Source organism: Olea europaea, unplaced genomic scaffold (assembly GCF_002742605.1).
Source record: "Olea europaea var. sylvestris unplaced genomic scaffold, O_europaea_v1 scaffold3078, whole genome shotgun sequence".
NCBI classification, from domain to species: domain Eukaryota; kingdom Viridiplantae; phylum Streptophyta; class Magnoliopsida; order Lamiales; family Oleaceae; genus Olea; species Olea europaea.
In genome coordinates, this window is record NW_019249504.1 from 16,964 (window position 1) to 37,641 (window position 20,678).

General features: G+C 39.3%; 1 protein-coding gene across 1 annotated transcript; it reads left to right on the top strand.

Annotated features, from left to right (window-relative positions):
* The first annotated feature begins 4,639 nt into the window (after positions 1-4,639).
* Positions 4,640-6,250, top strand: LOC111385058. The gene is made up of 2 exons (XM_023009418.1): positions 4,640-4,879; positions 4,985-6,250. Exons 1-2 carry the CDS (start codon positions 4,640-4,642, stop codon positions 6,248-6,250), a joined length of 1,506 nt encoding a protein of 501 aa, XP_022865186.1.
* Positions 6,251-20,678: the final 14,428 nt, after the last annotated feature.

The following is a 20,678-nucleotide window of genomic DNA, read 5'->3' on the forward strand; positions in this document are numbered from 1 at the left end:
GTTAGCTTAAAGGCCTAAAAAATCTATAAAATGTAAATTTGGACCATTGGTTCTATTTGTATTGTCCTAGTTAAAGTTGATCACCAACCCGTTTAAGTGAGCAAATTAGTCCTTAATTTTCATTTTTGTTGTACACTCGATAATCATCAAATTCTTTCCAAGTATTTCTTAAACTCTTATGTGATATAAAAAACACATCTCATTTCAAATTTTTATTTATCAGTCAAAGGTGATAAGCAAAACTAAGATGAACATGAGAAAGGATCTCTATTAATTTCGGAATGACTTCAACCGTTTTCCATCAACAAAGATTAATTGTGCAACTATAATATAATATTTAGGTTGGTGATGCCTCACTTGAATCAATCAAGCAATATGTACGTTGGCATCATGCACACTTACCATGAGGGTAATGGGGCATAGGACTGTTTTAGTGTCGATAGAGAGTTCCTTCCATCAACTTCCCTACTTGGGGCATATGTAACAACTCGCTGCAACTATTGATTCCTTGTAAAAAAGGGTTTGAAGACCAAATGATGAAATTCTACTGGATGCAGAACAAAAAACGTGAACAATAATAAAAGGATATTGTTCATAATGTACGAACGAATGGTTACTCGAATTTCGCTCAAACGGAGGTGATAGCTATTTGGAATCTACCAAATAATGAAAAAAAATGAAATATCTTATTAAGAAAAAAACGAATGTGCAATTTACAAGCTCCTAAACACATATTTAAAGACTGGAAATAAATTCTAATCAAAACAAAATTCTAATTTGGTAGTTAAATCCAGCTAAACTAGGAAATTGCAAAACAAATCTAATTAAAACTAAAAAAAAGTACGAAAATGATGAAAATACCCTTATACTAACTAAAAATATAAAATGGGCTCATAAACGTTGAAATTCGACTCCAAAAGCAACATTGCCACCTAGAAAAAATGTGTAGAATTGATTAACGCTTTCGAATTGTACTCAAAGATAAAAATCCGACACTCGAACTGAAAGTTATACGCATTTTCGTAAATCCTTATTTTATTTTATTTTTTAATTAATTTATGATTTTCTATTATAACTGTTCAGCATCACTACTCATCTCTCTATGCCCTTGTTTGGCTTTAATTTTTTTAAAATTTATTTTAAACTAGATATTTAAAAGAATCACGCTTTTTATTAAATTTTTAATTATATATTTTATAAACTTGTGTTAAAATGTATGGTTTTTAATCAAACAAAACAAGGCCATTTATGTGTCACACACACCATGAGAAGGCAAAAAAATTGAAAATGGGGGTGAGAAAGGACACGTTGGAGAAGTGTGGACAGAGAAAAAGAGCAGACGGGAGAGGAGAGGGGCAGAGACATTCCTATTTGGAAGTATACAATTGAAGTGCACGTGACTGTCTGTCCTCTCTGTCACCTTATATTAATTTCTGTGTCCGCTGTCTGGTGTGAAAGACGAGGAACATCCAACGGCTGATATCTTTTCTATTTCTCTTTCTAGATCTATCCACGTGTGCCCGTTTCTCAATTTTTTTCTTATTTTTTTTGGATTAAACATTGTACAACTAGTTTAACAATTTTGTGAGGAGCAATGATATTAAGAGCTTGTTTGTTTGAAAGTAATTTTTTCCGTCAAAAATTAATTTTTTTATCGTTATTTCACTATTTCAGTCGTCAAATTTGACTTTTTTCTCTCATAAGAGGATCCCACTTTTCTCCTAACGATCGAAAAATCAATTCTCATTGATTTGAAAAACAATTTTCAAATAAAAATGGTCAGGATCCTGTCAACTAATTTGACAATATGTGAGGTGTAAAATCATGACTATTGATAGGAATAACAATTTTTCAAATAGGTGGTTAGATCCCTATCAACTTACACATTGTTAAATTAGTTATACAAATAGAATGGTTGTTTTTTTTTTTTTTTTAAATCCCAATTAGATAATTAAAATATTCGTTATATATGACAAAATAAGTTCATAAATATTGGTGTAGACTAAAAATTCATAAAAATTTCAATTAATTTTAACTACATTTTATGGGATTCATAAAATTCTCAATCATGCGTTTCATAATTTTTATTAAAATTTATTTAAATCTACACCAACTAATGCAGGTAGTTAAACTTACAATTTTAGAAAAGAAAGTTACCTTTGACATTATTTACACTTAAAATTATTGGCATTACTTGTAAGAGTAAGAGGTGACCCGTGTTGGGGGCAAATTGTTGGCTCAAATAGTCAAATGACTTGAAGTTTTTTTTTTTTTTTTTTGGTAACATTATTTGTAAAATGTTGTCGTACTTTTTTATAAAAATACGAGCGACCACATTGATAATGGGTCGGTCGGTCCACTTTCTTAAACTAAATTATTCACTAATTAATAAAATTAATAATGCCTTTCTTTTTATTAATACATTGAATTCGGTAACTTGAACGACAGAGAACACATGATGTAAGTTGGAAGATTACCAAGCAGGTCATTCAGACATGAACATACATGGTATTTCAACTTAATGTCCAAAATAACGTAGGGTACGATGAAAAATATAAATGTCCATATAAGACAATTGACTCGAGAAGAGAGGCAAGGGTGGAGCCTACGTGCTACGGTGGATGAATCAGTTCCTTCACTAAAAAGTTCAGTATAAATCAAGGAAAATTTGGCTGTTGGAATCTAATCGATAACCATTTGATTGTATATATTGCATGACAAAGTTCAAAATAGTTAGTTATTAACCAATTGGTCGAAGGATTGAAAATTGCTTACTCCAAAATGGAATTCAAATTCATTTGACCTCCCGATTGACAAGCTAATTGACGCTATCGAAAATTACTTTTGGGTATCAAACGACTTGAAATATGAAGGGAGCAAGCCAATGACAGAATTTCTTTGTGCATGAAACAAAGTCATCATTCCATTATCGTCCTCACCAGTGCTTCTTGATAACTGAAACAAAATTGAGTTACCAAGGTGTATCACATAGTCCCAATCTTGTCCAAAAAATTAAGAAAAGCAAGGGATTATGTTCAGGATATCAATGCATCGTGAAGTAGTTATAAGATATTAGATTCCAATAACAATAGTACACAACATTTCACATTAACAAAAGGGAAAATTACCCGAAAACCTACATTTTAAGCAAAAATTTCAAATATCAAATTTCAACGTTTTCTTTTCATAAATCAGGGGTTAATTATTTATTTTTAACTCACGCACACCACAAACCTCCCCCCTTCTACACACACACACCCTCCCCTTGCTCCAGACAATTGATCTACACCGTTCAACGACGAGTATGGTGCGATAACAATTAGACCAATCGTTGAAACATCTAATGTAGCCATAGAGGTAACAATTTACGGTGATGATTGCGTAGGTAATATGGGTGGAGGTCGTAGACATAGGTGGTGGCAATGGAGCTGCAGTAATTAGAAAGTAATCGAAGTGGACTGCGCCATACACCAAGAAGCCCTCCATTTGCCATCTGGTAAGCAGCGCCAATTTCCTTCTTCGAACCTTAACTCTTATGATTAGAACGATTTAACTCTTATGATTAGAACGATAGTAATCTGATTACCAGTGCAATTTCCGTATCTCCTGTGAACGAAATTCCTCCGAAGACTCCACTATAAAGCCCTCATCTTGTTACTTCAAATCGATCAATCAAGTCTGATATGGTCCATCTATTTACCTCGACCTCTTATTCCCGATGACTTCCCGAACCCAGTGGGCAAAAATATATTCATCGTATTCCCGAGGACATATAATATATCCTCGACCTCTCTCCTAATTATACCATGAGGTCGGGAAGTGGAGTCCTCGGTATTCATGTCCTCATGCTTTTTTACCTCAACGATACCACGTCCTCCTACGAACAGTGACGTGTAACACTTGGTACCCCACAAGACTTCTAGATGTAAGAGGAGTCTATTGTTGTTAGACTTGTACTGATCCCACACTTGTTATGCATGTCAAACATCCACCTCCGACAGGATTCTACGGGATGAAGATTCCCCAATTGAACAAACCTAATAGGATTCAACCACCTAACACTATAAATACATGGTTTCACCTCATCATTCAGGTACTTTTTTTATACAATTTTCAGTCCATAGCCTCACACACATATTCTAACTTAAGCATCGGAGGGACGACGAGGACACACCTCGACGCCTTTGTTTCAGGTACCGGAAGAACACGTTCGTGCTCGTCACCAGTCGTCAAGCTCGAAATTGCTCAGGTACGATTTTTGGTAGCATTATTGGCGCCGTCTGTGGGAAACGCTACCAAAAGCCATGGTAAACACACGTTCAGGTCTTCCACCAGCAAGCTCATCCGCTCCAAACCAACCCCCTCCTGAGGATATCCCTGTTCCTTAAGAGGAATCATCAGAAGTGCCAGAGCCTCAGCCGGCAGTCGTCACTGCTGGAGCATTTGAAGAGCTCAGACAACAGGTCGCCACACTGACTCAGCTGCTAAGTCAAAGAAACTCACATCCGTCGTCCACACCAGCACCCCAGGGGGTTTTATGGCTGATGCTCGAGCTCGAGCTCAAAGACATGTCCCTGACAATGGCGGAGCAGGGGCCTCGGGTATACCACATGTGACCTCGGCCTCGAGATCAGTGACCATGGAGTCCGGGGAACTCGCTAGGATTATTCAAGAAGGAATTACGGCGGGCCTACTTCAGGGCAACAAAGGGACGACAAGATTCAGTCCCAACACTCCCTTTACTCCCGAGATATTGACATTCCCCTTGCCAGACAAATTTAAGTATCCTAGGATCAAAGAATATGACGGGACCACTGATCCAATCAATCATCTTAACGTATACACGGACGTCATGAATCTACAGGTTGCACTAGCTCAGGTGATGTGCAAGGCCTTCTCGCAAACTTTGACGAATGCTGCTAGGGATTGGTTCTCAACCTTAGAGCCCAACTCCATAGCCTCATTCTGAGATTTGGCGGACAAGTTCTCCGCCTTCTTCGCAAGCAGTAAACGCATCAGGAAAACGGCAGCCTCCCTCATGCAACTTCGACAGGGGCAAAATGAGACCCTACGCGAGTTCATGATCAGGTTCAACAAGGAAAGGCTACAAATTCCCGACCTTCATATAACGACGGCGGTTTTTGCCCTCACATATGCCATAAGGTGTGAAGCTTTCAAAATGTCGCTATCCAAAACTCTGCCAAGGACAGTGACCGAGCTTCTTACCCGAGGAGAGAAGTACATAAATATGGAGGAAATGCTGAACCCGAGGAAGGTTGGACCATCCCACGACAGGGTTGAGCATAAAAGACAGCATGACCCGAGCCCCCGTCAAGAACCACCTCGGAGTAAACAGAGACAAGAGGTTCCCCCGACGTCATTCACACGTTTAAACACATCGAAAACAAACATTTTGATGGAAATCAAGGATATGAAGGAGCTCAAATGGCCTGCGAGAATGAGGTCACCCCCCCAGTCCAGGGACATGAGCAAATACTGTGAGTTTCATCGGGATCATGGGCATACCACTAAAAACTGTAAAGCCCTGCAACGGGAAATTGAAGCCCTTATTAAAAGGGGACTTCTGGGTTCCTACGTTGGTAATGACAAACGCCCGAAGAATGATGGTGGTAGGGACAGAGCCTTTGAAGCAAAACGGGATGGTCAACCCACTGCTGGAATCATTAACATCATTGTCGGGGGTATTGCATCAGGAGGAGATTCAAACACTGGGAGGAAGCAGTATGCCCGGCAATACATGACAACCCCGAAAGCACATCATGGTGACCTCGAGGACATAACATTTGGTATGAAGGATCTTGAGGGCGTGTCTTTTCCTCATGATGACGCCCTAGTCATCTTTGCAATAGTAGCAAACTTTGAGGTAAAGAGGATCTTAATCGACAACGGAAGTGTTGCTAACATATTGTCACATGAAGCCTTCACAAAAATGGGAATCTCTCCCGAACAACTGAAGACAGTGAAAACCCCCCTTCAAGGATTCAGGGGGGATATTATTGTTCCAGAGGGAGTGGTCAAGCTTCCACTTACCTTAGGCTCGGGAAAAGAACAGATAACGGTGATTACATCTTTTCAGATTGTCCGGTCTTCCATGGCATACAACGCCATCCTGGGTAGACCATTGCTCAATAAGGTAAAAGCTATTGTGTCCACCTTCCACCTCGCCATGAAGTTCCCCACCAGTCATGGCGTCGGGGTGGTACGCGGAAACCAAGCTGCTGTCAGATAATGCTATGTTACTTGTGTTCGGGAAATAAAGACAAACATCATGCAAATCTCAGAAAAGGAGGAAGAGTTCGAGAATAACGGGAGACTCGCTCCAGTGGAGGAGTTGTTGGAGATAGAGCTCGAGCAAGGGAAGAAAGTCACGGTTGGTCGAGATCTGAATACGGCCCTCATGACCGAACTTATTGACTGCTTATCCCGCAACATTGATGTCTTCACATGGAAGGTGGAAGATATGCCTAGCATCGACCCCGAGGTTGTAGTACACAGGCTCAACACTAAGCCCGGAACTCATCCAGTTAAGCAAAGAAAGAGGCAGTTTGCACCGGAATGACGATAGGTCATAAAGGAAGAAATTAATAAACTGATCAAGGCTCAGTTCATCCGCGAGGTCAATTATCCTGACTGGCTTGCCAATGTCGTCCTGGTAAAAAAGGCTTGTGGTAAATGGAGAGTCTGCATTGATTTTACAGACCTCAATAAAGCATGCCTAAAAGACAGCTACCCCCTACCTCAAATCGACGATTTGGTGGATAGTACGTCGGGACACAAATTATACAGCTTTTTGGATGCATTCTCGGGTTACCATCAAATTCTTATGGCCGAGGAAGATCAAGAGAAGACGCCATTCACGGCCGATTCTGCCATATACTGCTATAAGGTCATGCCGTTTGGTTTGAAGAATGCAGAAGTAACATATCAAAGACTTGTCAATAAAGTTTTTGCAGGAATGATCGGGAAAAATATTGAGGCCTATGTCGATAACATGGTTGTAAAGAGCAAGCATGTGGGCAACCATGTAAGTGATCTCAAGGGGGTGTTCGCCACGCTGCGTAGGTACAGAATGAAGCTGAACCCAGAAAAATGCGCATTTGGCGTTGCCTCGGGAAAGTTCTTGGGTTTCATGATCACTCACAGGGGAATCGAAGCCAACCCAGACAAAATACGGGCGTTGGCATCAATGGAGCCACCTAAAACCAAAAAGGAGGTCCAGAAATTAACAGGCCGTGCTGCAGCCCTCAACAGGTTTATGTCCCGAGCAGCCGACAAATGCTTCCCCTTCTTCAAAGTCCTTAGGGGAAACCGAAATTTTGAATGGATGAGGAATGTGAAAGGGCTTTTCACGAACTTAAGGAAACGCTAGCATCTCCTTCTATCCTCACTAAACCCAAGCATGGTGATACTCTATATTTATACTTGGCCGTATCCCAGAATGCAGTAAGTGGCGTGCTAGTGAAAAAAGTTAACAAAGCCCAGCAACCCATATACTACGTTAGTAAGGTCTTGCTCGATGCAGAGACAAGATATACTTTGGCAGAACAGCTTGCTCTTGCATTGGTTGTGGCAGCACAGAAGCTCAGACAATATTTTCAGTCTCACCCCATAGTTGTGCTCACTAATCAACCCCTTAAGCATATATTACAAAAACCCGACGTTTTCGGTAGGTTACTAAAGTGGGCAATTGAACTGGGAGAATTTGACATCGAGTATAAATCCCGACCATCTATCAAGGCGCAGGCCTTGGCTGACCTTATTGCAGAACTCACCCCAAGGCCTCGGGGGCCAGGGGATAACTCGGACAATCATATTTCAGACACTTGGAACATCTTTGTTGATGGAGCATCCAACTCGTCGGGTTTCGGAGCCGGGGTTATCATCACGAGCCCTGACAAAATCGTGGATATTCAATGCGCACTCAGGTTTGAGTTTGAAGCTACCAACAACGAGGCCGAATATGAGGCTGTCATTATCGCCCTTAAGCTCGCCCGAAATCTTGAGCTCGAGCATGTTAAAATTTTCAGCGATTCTCAGCTTGTGGTCGTCCAGATAGAAGGTACATTTGAAAGGAAGGAGGAAAAGATGAGTTTGTATTGTCTAAAAGTCCATGATCTCCAGCGACAATTCAAGAGTTGCGAAATCATAAAAATTTCGCGGGCTGATAACGGTAAAGCTGATGCATTATCTAGACTGGTATTCATGGGAATCGATGGGCTAGAGAGGACAGTCCACGCAAAATTGGTAATGGAGCCTAGTATCACTCAGGGAGTTGGAGTCATGGACATTGATCATGAGCCGTCATGGATGGACCCAATTGCAGAGTTCATAAATAATGGAAATATACCTGAGGACCCCAGATTGTCGAGGAGTATAAGATCTCGGGCATCTAGGTACTGCATGATTGGAGGAGTACTATTCCGAAGAAGTTCCACACTTCCATATCTCAGATGCCTTAAACCCTCAGAATCATCCCGAGCTCTAGCTGAATTTCATGAAGGTGTATGTGGGAATCACCAAGGAGCTCGGGCCTTGGCCTTCAAGCTTATAAGGTATGGGTACTACTGGCCCACCATGAAGAAAGATGCCTCGGAATATGTCAGAAAATGCGACAAATGCCAGAGGTTTGCCAACGTCATCCATTCTCCAGCTGAGGACCTCACAACCCTAACATGTTCGGCCCCTTTTGAGCAGTGGGGAATTGATATCCTCGGGCCTTTTCCTGTGGCAAGAGGACAATTAAAATTCGTGGCAGTGGCAGTAGAATACTTCACGAAGTGGGCAGAAGCAGAATCTTTGGCAATAATTTCGGAGCCTAAACTTAGAGCTTTTGTATGGAAATCTATTATTTGTCGGTTCGGGATACCAAAGGTCCTCATAACTGATAATGGACGACAATTTGACAATGCACAATTCAGAAGTTTTTGCACCAACCTAGGGATTGACCATCGACTCACATCAATTTCGCACCCTCAGAGCAATGGTATAGCCGAGGTCACAAATCGAATTATTTTGCAAGACCTCCGGATAAGACTCGGGGATGCCAAAGGCTCTTGGTCCGACGAGCTCCCCTCAATACTCTAGACATACAGAACTTCGCATAAAACTACGATGGGTGAAACCCCCTTCATGCTAGCATTTAGCATTGAGGCCACCATCCCAGTTGAAATCAGTCTTCCCAGCCTAAGGAGAATGATGCCCGACTCTCTGGAACGTACGACAGAACATTTGGACCTCCTCCAGGAGGTTCGCGAACAAGCAGCACTAAGAGTAGCCTCTTACCAAAGCAGAGTGGCAAGGCATTTTAATAACCGGGTCAGATCTCGGAGGTTCAGGGCTGGAGACCTCGTGCTGAGGAAGGCCGAAGCTGCTGGTCATGCTCCCGGAAAGCTCGGGCCAATTTGGGAAGGACCATTCGAAGTCATACGGCAAATCAGAAGAGGGTCTTACAGCCTAAAGGATACCTCGGGTAGACCTCTTCCAAGGCATTGGAATGCCGATAATCTGAAAATATATTACAAGTAACATTCCCGACATCATATCGGAGATTTTCTTTTTTAGTTCTTCGGGCCTGCGTGCCCTTGCATTTTATTTCTAGTTTGGCGGACCTGTGTGCCCATGCATGTTTTCAATTCTCTTTTGTAATGAACTACGTTCGGCTTGTTCCCGTTTGGGTACGTAGGCAGTTTGGATACAATATAAATCCAAGTCCAGTCCGAAGAATTAAAAAATTCAAGCCTCGGGTATAGCAACCCCGTCGTTAATTTTGCATCCAAGAATTACCTAAGCCTTGCCCTCGAGCAAGCACTCTAAGCCTTGTCCTGGACAAGCATTCCAAGCCTTGCCCTCGAGCAAGCAATAAAAGCCTTGCTCTCGAGCAAGCACTCTAAGCCTTGTCCTAGACAAGCATTCCAAGCCTTTCCCTCGAACAAGCAATAAAAGCCTTGCCCTCGAGCAAGCACTCAAAGCCTTGTCCTCGACAAGCATTCCAAGCATTGCCCTCGAGCAAGCAATTTAAGCCTTGTCCTCGACAAGCATTCGAAGCTTGCCCTCGAGCAAGCAATAAAAGCCTTGCCCTCGAGCAAGCACTCTAAGCCCTGCCCTCGAGCAAGCACTCCAAGCCTTGTCCTCGACAGGCAGTATAAGTCTTGCCCTCGAGCAGGCACTCCAAGTCTTGTCCTCGACAAGCAATTTAAGCCTTGTCCTAGACAAGCAATGTAAGCCTTGCCCTCGAGCAAGCAATAAAAGCCTTGCCCTCGAGCAAGCACTCTAAGCCCTGCCCTCGAGCAAGCACTCCAAGCCTTGTCCTCGACAAGCAATATAAGTCTTGCCTTCGAGCAGGCACTCCAAGCCTTGTCCTCGACAAGCAATTTAAGCCTTGCCCTCGACAAGTAAAAGCATTGCATTGAGGCAAGGTGAATGATCCTTGATACAGTAACAATTGGAAGAACACGAGGATTACATTGAGTTTCCTCAAAATTTATCGTCGAGATTAATTGCATGCCATCGATATAATATTCGGAAGGCATAGTCGTCAGTATAAGGCGTAATCTATTTATATCGTCGCCATAGATGTTCGTAAATCATGATCGTCAATAATAGAAGGCATAAAACATCTAATATTTGAATCGTCGATCATAAATAATATAAAATCGTCATTATAAGATCATCGAGCATAATATATCGAAAAGCAGTAAAGATCAACTCAAGTAAAAGCTTAGGCCAAATAATATCGAACATGCAGATTGTATTTAATAGTGCTCGATAAAAAGTGATTACAAACAAAAAAAAAATGCCAGATTTAGCTGGCGACAAAACGTTACAAATGTTGCTCGAGTAAAAACAAACTACATTTAGACCCCGGGGCTCTCCTGACCATCCTCGAGGTTATCATCAAGGTCGACCCCTTCATCGTCGAGGGTGCCCTCTTCTGACTCCGAAAGCTCAAGGTCTCCAGCAATCTTCGGGATTTCCTTCAGCTCCTCGGGCTTAGCATCAAGCTTCGACCGAAGAAATGCTCGAGCCTCCTTAAGGCCATGGAAATATGAGCCCATTGCATAGTCGCCTTTCAGCTTGTTGAAATCCTCGGACTTCTGGAATTCCTCAACAGCTTCATCCCGAGCTTCAGCCACCCTGATCTCAAGGGATTTCTTTAGCTTCTCGAGCTCTATCTTCAATTCTTCTGCCTCGTCTTTCACGAGGCCTATTTCATCACGAGCCTTTCGAAGCTCGGTCTTCGCAAGATCACGCTCAGCCTCGAGGTCAGTTACTCTCTTATCTCGAGCTTCTACTGCCTCCTGGAGCTCGATCACCCTCCGAGAATCATCCATTCCCCTGAGTAAGCCACCTCGAGCTATACTCAAAGCCTGCAAACACATTTACCATGAGCTATGACCTCGATATAAAAAGACATAAAATTTTATAATCATAGTTCACCTGGAATATAAGTGACTCGAGGTCCTTGCCGGCCTCTTCATACCCGAGCCTTTGTCGGTATTTGTCGACAAGGCCCGACATCAAGTATGATTGTCCTGTATTCTCGACGTTGTCAGTGCCCGAGGGCACGTTATCCTCGTCGAGATCCACTACCGGGTGCTCCCGAGGAGGCGGAAGAGATCGAGATGGAATAGATCGAGGAGTGTTGCCTCCAGGCGACGTGCTTCTGCGCGTCGAGGACTCTCCTGCCCCGCTTCTTTTTTGTTGCTCTGGCCCAGAAGCTCGAGGCCTCTTTTTCCCCCTTTTCTGTCCAGGAGTTCGAATTTGAGGAGCCCTCGACTTAGACTGCACGGCCTGTCACAAAGCAGTTGGATCGAAAGTGATTGTTGCAAAAATATCGACGATGTATTAGAAACGAGCATATAAATAAGCAGAAAATTAAGAAAAAATGTACATGTCCTACCCTCGATGCCTTTAATGTCTGCACGATCGAGAACGTCATCCCCGAGGATGTCGTCCATATCAAACACCAGAGGCTCGAGATTTTCTAACATCTGCCTGTCCCTCTCTAGACTCTCAAAGTATGCCTGACCCTCACAAAACCTCGACATATCTGGAAATCCCCATCGAGACTTGAATGGAAGGTCGATATCCTTAGGAATCACGTAGAACCATTTCTCCTTCCACCCTTTTAAGGAGCTGGGCATCTTCGGGATTCTAAAACCTCCCCGGGTAGAAAGGTAGGCAAAGCATGTATACTGGGGCAACTGTTTAAGGTCGAAGACCATCCTACATAGGTCGAGATATGGTGTAATGCCTAGGTATCTACAGGCGATGAAGAAATAGGCGAGCATCCTCCACCCATTTGGCACTAATTGCCCTGGGCTCATGTTATGCTCGACCAATAAAGACATAAAAAACGGATGCAGGGGCCACCTAAATCCCCCTTTCAAAGAATCCCTAAAAATCACAAACTCTCCATCCCGAGCTATAGCCATCCTATCCCCTACCCCGGGCACTCGAATGTCACAGCTCGGCATTATGCCATGTTCTCTAGCCGTCGATATGGCCAGGTGCTCCTTAAGGGTACAGGGTTGGTCAGGATATGTTAAAAGCGTCGAGTTATCTTCTGCTTGAGGTTGTGCATAAATAGGGATGGCTACAGGGATTATCGACCTACCTAAACTCTCTGGGGTTGTCCTCGACCCAGAAGATGACGACGAGGTAGACTCACTAGACATCCTACCAGAAGTGTTCTTAAATAATAAAGCTTAAAGTTCTCGATCTCTTACCTTAATATCGACGACCCAAAACCCACAAAATGCCCAAGCTCGAGGATTCTGAAAAATTCACAGAGAGGTAAAATGGTAAGAAATGGAAAGTAACTGGGGTATTTATAAACTCCAGTGGGAAACCCAAGGGTCGTCTGGCTTGGACCGTTGGATCTGGACACGTGTCGCTCATCGGGGCAACCAAAGTTAAACCGCCTTTCACTTTAGGGCTGATGTCATCTCTGAACTAGACCTCGGGTTTCTTTGCACGAGGGCGATTTTCACCTGTGCATCCCACACTCGAACCTCGAGCATGGATGCACGGGGGCCAGTGATATGGTCCATCTATTTACCTCGACCTCTTATTCCCGATGACTCCCCGAACCCAGTGGGCAAAAATATATTCGTCGTATTCCCGAGGACATATAATATATCCTCGACCTCTCTCCTAATTATACCATGAGGTCGGGAAGTGGAGTCCTCGGTATTCATGTCCTCATGCTTTTTTACCTCAACGATATCACGTCCTCCTACGAACAGTGACGTGTAACACTTGGTACCCCACAAGACTTCTAGATGTAAGAGGAGTCTATTGTTGTTAGACTTGTACTGATCCCACACTTGTTATGCATGTCAAACATCCACCTCCGACAGGATTCTACGGGATGAAGATTCCCCAATTGATCAAACCTAATAGGATTCAACCACCTAACACTATAAATACATGGTTTCACCTCATCATTCATGTACTTTTTTTTATACAATTTTCAGTCCATAGCCTCACGCACATATTCTAACTTAAGCATCGGAGGGGCGACGAGGACACACCTCGACGCCTTTGTTTCAGGCACCGGAAGAACACGTTCGTGCTCGTCACCAGTCGTCAAGCTCGGAATTGCTCAGGTACGATTTTTGGTAGCATCAAAGTCCATGACCTTCACTTGTATGAGAGACAATCGATCTAACAGAAGAAATAGGTATAGATCTAACAGAGGGAGTTATGGTAGAGGAGTCGGCAACGGAGGCTATGGCCGTCGTGATGGAGGTTATGGCAGTGGTCGGGGCTATGGAAACGGTGGTCAAGTTGTATATGGTGATGGTGACTGTGGCTACAGAAGCGGCGACGGTTCAACCCTTGTAATTTATCTTATTAAAGATTATATACACTATTTCATCATTTCATGAATTAAAGCACCACCCACCTTAATGTTTTCATGCTCAAAGTGCCAGATTTCTCCACTTTTTGTACGGCCTCTATTATTTATTTAGCCCTCGTTTGTTTTCCATTATTTACCAATTAAAATGAAAAATATGACCGTTATCCATCACATCAAGCCACTATATTTGACTTTTTATCTCTTGTGTAAAGCCCGTAACGGCTATATTTTTCATTTTCATTTTTACATTAATGTATACCAAACGGGGCCTTAATATTTTGCTAGATTTCACAAAATTCAAAAATGAAACCAAAATTGATTGATTGCAAATTTAGAAGGGAATGAGAAATAGGTTTGGAGTGAGAAATTCTGGGATTAAATAAGTGGAATTTGCGAATAGAATATTGGGACGACAACAAAAGAGCAAATGCTTGAAGGAATCAGTTTATGCGTGTAAGAACTGATAAGTGTGCATTAAATATTCGTGTTTTGTGATAATTTTTTACTAAGAAAATTATCCAAAATTAAATATTCATGTTTGTGACGGCAACATTAAATATTCATGTTTCATAATCACTTTGTGAATTATAAGGTTCGAAAATCGAATTAATTTGTGATAATTTGTGACTGCAAAATAAGTCCTAATTAATTAATTTGATAAATTACAAACGAGAAATAACTTGTGATTTATTGATTGTGTGTTTTGTGTTGTGTATGACTAGGTTCTATTTAATAATGACTATTTGAATACTGGACTGTATAAGGTGTTATGGTGTATGATCATATCTGTGTAAGATGTTATAATTTGTGATCAAATATGTGTTATATATGATTATTTGTGACTAACTTTGTAGTCATTGTGACTATTTGTGATTAGATTTGTCTTATTTGTGTCTGGACGTGACCAAGTTTGCGTTAACAATAACATACGTAACCAGACATCTGTTAGCGGTTAATGTTCGTGACATAACATGTTTACATCTATGTAAGTTGTTATTATTTGTGATCAAATTTATGTTTTCTGTGACTATTTTTGACTAATTTCGTATTCGTTGTGATTGTCTGTAATCAGATTTATCTTATCTATGTCTGTATGTGATCAAATCTGTATTAACAATGATATGCGTAATCAGACATCTGTTAGCGATTATTGTTTGTGACATAATATGTTTACATTTAAAAATTTGTGACCTTGTTAATTGTAACCTTCTATGATCAAGTCTGCGTTAATTGTGACCATTTGTCACCAAGTCTATGTTAAATGTGACCTGTTGTGACTAAGTTTATCTTCATTGTGCTTGATTATGACTAGATTTGTTTTAACTTTGACTATATGTGACCAAGTCTCTTTCAACAGTAATATGTATGACTATAACCATACATATGTTAACCATGAATGTTTGTGACAAATCATGTATACACTTGAAGTTCATGACAATTTATATGTTAACTGTGATTGATTGTGATCAAATTTTGTGCTAATGGTTACTGATTTTGACCAAATATGTCTTCATGATGATTGTCTGTGGTTAAATTGTCTTAATTTTGACTGTTTTGTATATGTTAACTGTGATTGATTGTGATCAAATTTTGTGCTAATGGTTACTGATTTTGACCAAATATGTCTTCATGATGATTGTCTGTGGTTAAATTGTCTTAATTTTGACTGTTTTGTGTGCATTCTACCTAATATATGAGATTTCGACCAAATCACAAATTTATAGGTCACGACTATTTATCGATTACAAATTATCAAATTAACAAGTCATATATTATTTTTCGATCACAAATTATAAATTAACGTCCCACATTATTTATGGGTCACAGATTGCAAATTTTATATATCATAATTTATTTAACATTAACAAATCAAATTAATTGATCGCAAATTATCAAATTAATTTATTACAACTCAACAATGTACAAATCATGATTGCAAATTTAGTGGGAATCTTAGGTCACATGACATTTATTGATCACAATTATCAAATTAACCAATTTATCGATCACAATTAACCAAATAATTTGTGGCCACCACCATGGTTCGCCACCCCTGTCGTCAAAAGCTAAATCAAGATATTGCTTCCAAATGATCAAAAACAACTATTTGTTACAATGATTATTATACAGTAATAACCAATTTGAAGGTATTTATGGCAGCAATTTCATTTTTTTCAATGAGACGATGCTCATTGCCTTCGCCATATGCAAAAATATGCTCTGCCTAAAAGTTCAAGATTTTTGATTGCCTTCTTTATGACTTCCAAGCTTCCATCATTTCTCATATAAGTGGTGCTAAAACAACGTTAATTGAGAGATTCACTACATAGTCAAATAAAAGATATCTTCTATTATTCATCTAAAACATTGCCTATAATGGATGTGAAGCCTGCTCCATTCTAGTCTCCTTGGTAACAAATAATAACAAAAAGACAAAAAAAAATTTGGAATTTTGTATCGAAAATTGGTTGTGACCAATTTTACATGATTATTTAAGTAGAATTCTTAATTTGGTGAACGGAAATTAAATCAAATGTAAGCCGCTTAATACTTGAAATTGTTGAAAAATTGTACAGAATATTGTGGAATAATCTAGAAAGAGATGGATGAAAAGTTGTGTCTTTTCATATGAATTCAATAATTATGAATTCCAAGAGGTGTCTCTTGGTGTGGGTGTGTATTTTAACATACATTTCCAACTACTATATATTGGCACCATGTGTTTGGAGTTTATAACTTAAAAAAGAATTCAAGAAATTCAATTCATAATTCTGTATCATTCCATTCCATGCTTAGATAGTTTGCACAAAACTCTTCCATCAAAGTCATGATTATGATAGAGAGGGAACTCCGTTCGAGTTCGTTGGTCTAAGCCATTTGAAGTGCTCCTATGGTTCGACATGGTCGTTTTATCTTGGAAGATGTTTGTCGGAAAATCGTTAGCACCGATGCAGAGCAAATTCATTTTAAGGACAAAGTGTCCAACACTTGCCTCGACCAATCGCATCACTCGCATCTTTCCTTGATTGTTTATGATTTCTTCCTTCGTATTTGATTTCAGAAAATTAATAACATTCTTTTGATTTCATATAGGTTTGAAATAAAGAATGAAAATGATTGAATATGTCGTTTCATCTTTCCAAATTTATTTCGGTAATACGAAACTGCGTTTTGATTTCATGAATATAAATGGTATGTTTTATGAATATAATATGCACAATATCGATGTAATTTTTCAACACAAAATTCTATTATTCTTTAGCTAGAATTATTGTACAGACACCTGTACCAACAACCAATCACCTCATCACCATTGCCACCACCGTGATTGTAAATGCACCACCGCCACATCGGACCCACAACACCACAATAAACATGATGACAAGAAAAAGGTAGATTAGAATTAAACCCAAATTTCCCAGATCAATTTACCTAGCTACTAGAAACCTCCCAAAACCTTCTTCCCGCACCAAATCCATCACCAAAAGGTCCACCTCAAATTGCCCAAAATGCTACCCAAATCGAAAATACATACCGCCGCCTTTGCCCAACATCGATAGTGCCACCTCCTTCTAAAGGTCCTCTTCGCTGTGCTCAGCGGCAACCATGGGCAATGATGTGAGAGTCGCCGCAGCAACTTTGCTCACGCCACCACAGTTGTGCTCCTTTCGATGATTGTGATATAGAGAGAAAGAGGAGAGAGAGTGAGATGGAAAAGGCATAGAGAGAGAGAGAGGACGGAAATTGTTTTGTGGATTGGGTGGTTAAAGTTAATTTTATAATATTATTTATTAATATTAAAATTTTGAGTTAAACACATGAATTTTGAAATATTTTCACAAGATTGCTAGGTTTGAAATGTAAATATTATAGTGTAGTAGTTGTGTGATTTTCCCTTGACAAAATATATTCGCGAACCACAATTAACAATGTAAGAGACAATATACTTAAAAAATATTTCATTTTAACGCAATTTATTCATCAACTTGAGAGAGATACACTCTACATTTTTATCCAATTCAGCCCAATTATCCACTTATGAGAGGCTTCCTTTTTGGTCCATTAAGAGAAACTAATTAATGGGCTTTCACATTGCCCTTGGGCTTGCCATGCCAGCCCATCCCGTCCCGAAAGAGAATAAAAATATTTCGAGATGGGGACTTTAACGATTCTAGCAAGAAGAAGGAGATTAAAAAATAAAAATTAATGCATAACAAACAGGAAAAAAAAAAAACTACTTTTTGAATGTTGAAATAGTCAACAAATTTTGTCCAATCAATATTTGGTAAAGCATCCTTCAAACTCGTAAACCTTTTACGAGAAGGTTGACCTAAAAGTTAATCAACATTTTCGATATATAACATTATAGTCTTCGTCTCGTGCGTTGCATGAGTATTGTATTTATTATGTTATTATTAGTGTGGAATGTGTAGAATTTAGAAAAAGTTTTTAAAGTTTTTGAAAATAAGAATTATTTGTGTCATTGTCGTTTTTATAATCATTTTTTTATGAAAGAGTAATAATTACAACTTTGAAGAATAATAAATGGTATAAAATATTAATTAAATATCTTGTTATTTTTAAATTAGAGTCACTTTGGTTTGTTTAGTTACTTTGGTCCTGTTTAGTCATTTTTAATAAGAAATTTGTAAATATTTCTATTTTTCCTTCGAAGTGTGTAACAATAAGTAGAATTCAGCCTGGAAAAATGTAATTTAAACTTTAAAAGAGTGGAACTGATGCTGATCTCATAGAGGGTGATTTGTCTATATGTGCACATCTTTCATTGCCATTCCAGTTCAATATGGCCCGATTAGTACAAGCATGTGACCATTGCCTGTTCGGGATGAGTTTCCGACATTTAGAAATACATAAAAACCACCCAGTTGCAGCACAAGTTTTTAAAGTTCCCAATATGAAATCCAACTACCCCGCCTGCAAGGATTTACATAGTTGAGCACTAACTTGCCCACAATGCTTAAACTCAATTATAAACATGTAGTTACCCAAATCCCTACAGGCCAATGACACTATCCTCCTCAACTGATGTGTCGCGGGACGGTACATATGTTGGAAATTATATTAAGTTTCAACTTTCAAAATTATTATATTTTTAATTTTTAGTTTTGGGTTTAATTAAAATCTTAATTTATATTATAACATAAAATTAAATATTTAAATGGAGGTTATGGATTGATTAATTCTCATTAGTTTGGGGTTTAAATTGTACACTATATAAAGGGAGGAAAATCATAATTTGATATACAATTAGAAAAACACAACTTGAGATGATTGATTCCAAAATTATTCTCTATAATTTTACCCTATACTATTTCGACAACTAGATAAAGGCTCGTTCTTTATCTCTCTATGATCGTGCCCATAAAAGGAGAGTCACATGGATTTTATCTTAGAGCCGTGTAGTGCCGAAAGAACCCGCACAAAGGCGAGGCAACACGATTTTAGGACAACGTCGTCGACGTGACTCCCAAAACTTGATTTTCTAACCCTATTATTATTTTATATTATTGTTGAATTATATTTACGTCTAATTATTTATATGATTATGCTAATTTCTAAATAAATCTACAAATAAATCACCCAATTTTCCCAAAAATCTAAAGTCGTATTGAAGTATTGTGTGTAGATAAATCATATGTGTAATCTTAGTGTACCTTTTGTTACCTTTGATGCCAAATTAATTTCCTTATTGTTGCTTAGAAATTTTGGACGTGCATTCATGCCTAATACACATCTACAGGTAGTGTACCAAGACCTGAATTCTATTGGTAGATACCAACTGCTAGTATAATACACAACTAACACAAGTGTCGTAAGCAACCTATTTGTATCTGAAGGAAAGTTGGATCTCCTAACCTGTTGTCTGTCAAGAATCTCACCCATAAGTATTCACCAATAATCCATTTAGCTCTCCTCATGAGTAATAGATAATTCTCTTGAATTGAAGGAGATATAGATGATGAACAACTCTTGAGCATAAAAAACATCCCTTAGGCATCCTGTTCACCAAGCCTCATATTCTGGCAGATTTAAATATTTGTTCTAGCACAAAAATGGCATTAAATCCGTAGCATTGTAATACCCGTAGGAGAAAATCCCAACCGATATATCAAAAGCTTTACCAATATCATTTTTTAGAACCTTGAAACCAAATCATTTTTTTTCAAAGCACTAACACACTCTTAAGCCATTGCAATGCACTCTTCAATTTACCGCCCCTTAGCAAACTAGTACTGAGTATCTGACACAATTTTGGAGCCAATGAGACTTAATCGATTAGTTATAGTGTTGGTGTTAATCTTGAACAAGAAGTTGCAGTGACTATTGGCCTAGCCTCCTGAACTTTGGGTATCAAAGTCATAAAACTGAAGTTTAAGCCTGGCGGAACAAACCTAATCGTGAAGAAATACCGTATTGCATATTAGATTCTGAAAAATTAGTCATGGACGTAAATAAACCATCGAGCATGAATCTTAATATCCTGATACTGAATGCAGAAATGAATTAGTATCTCACAAGATTGGTTGTTGGATGCAATAGATCAGGTTTTAGTGGTAAGACCATGTTTCATGCAAGTTTATGCAAGTGCATTGAATAGGCAAGTGTCTATATTATTTTCACGTGTAACAAGTTAAATGCTGAAATCTTAGAGTATTTTAAAATAAAATTGGTATTTCATCATGCACATGAATCTATGGAATATTTTGATTTCATGGAAATTATATGATTTGATTATAAACAAATGGCTAAAAGATTTAAACTTTAATAATGT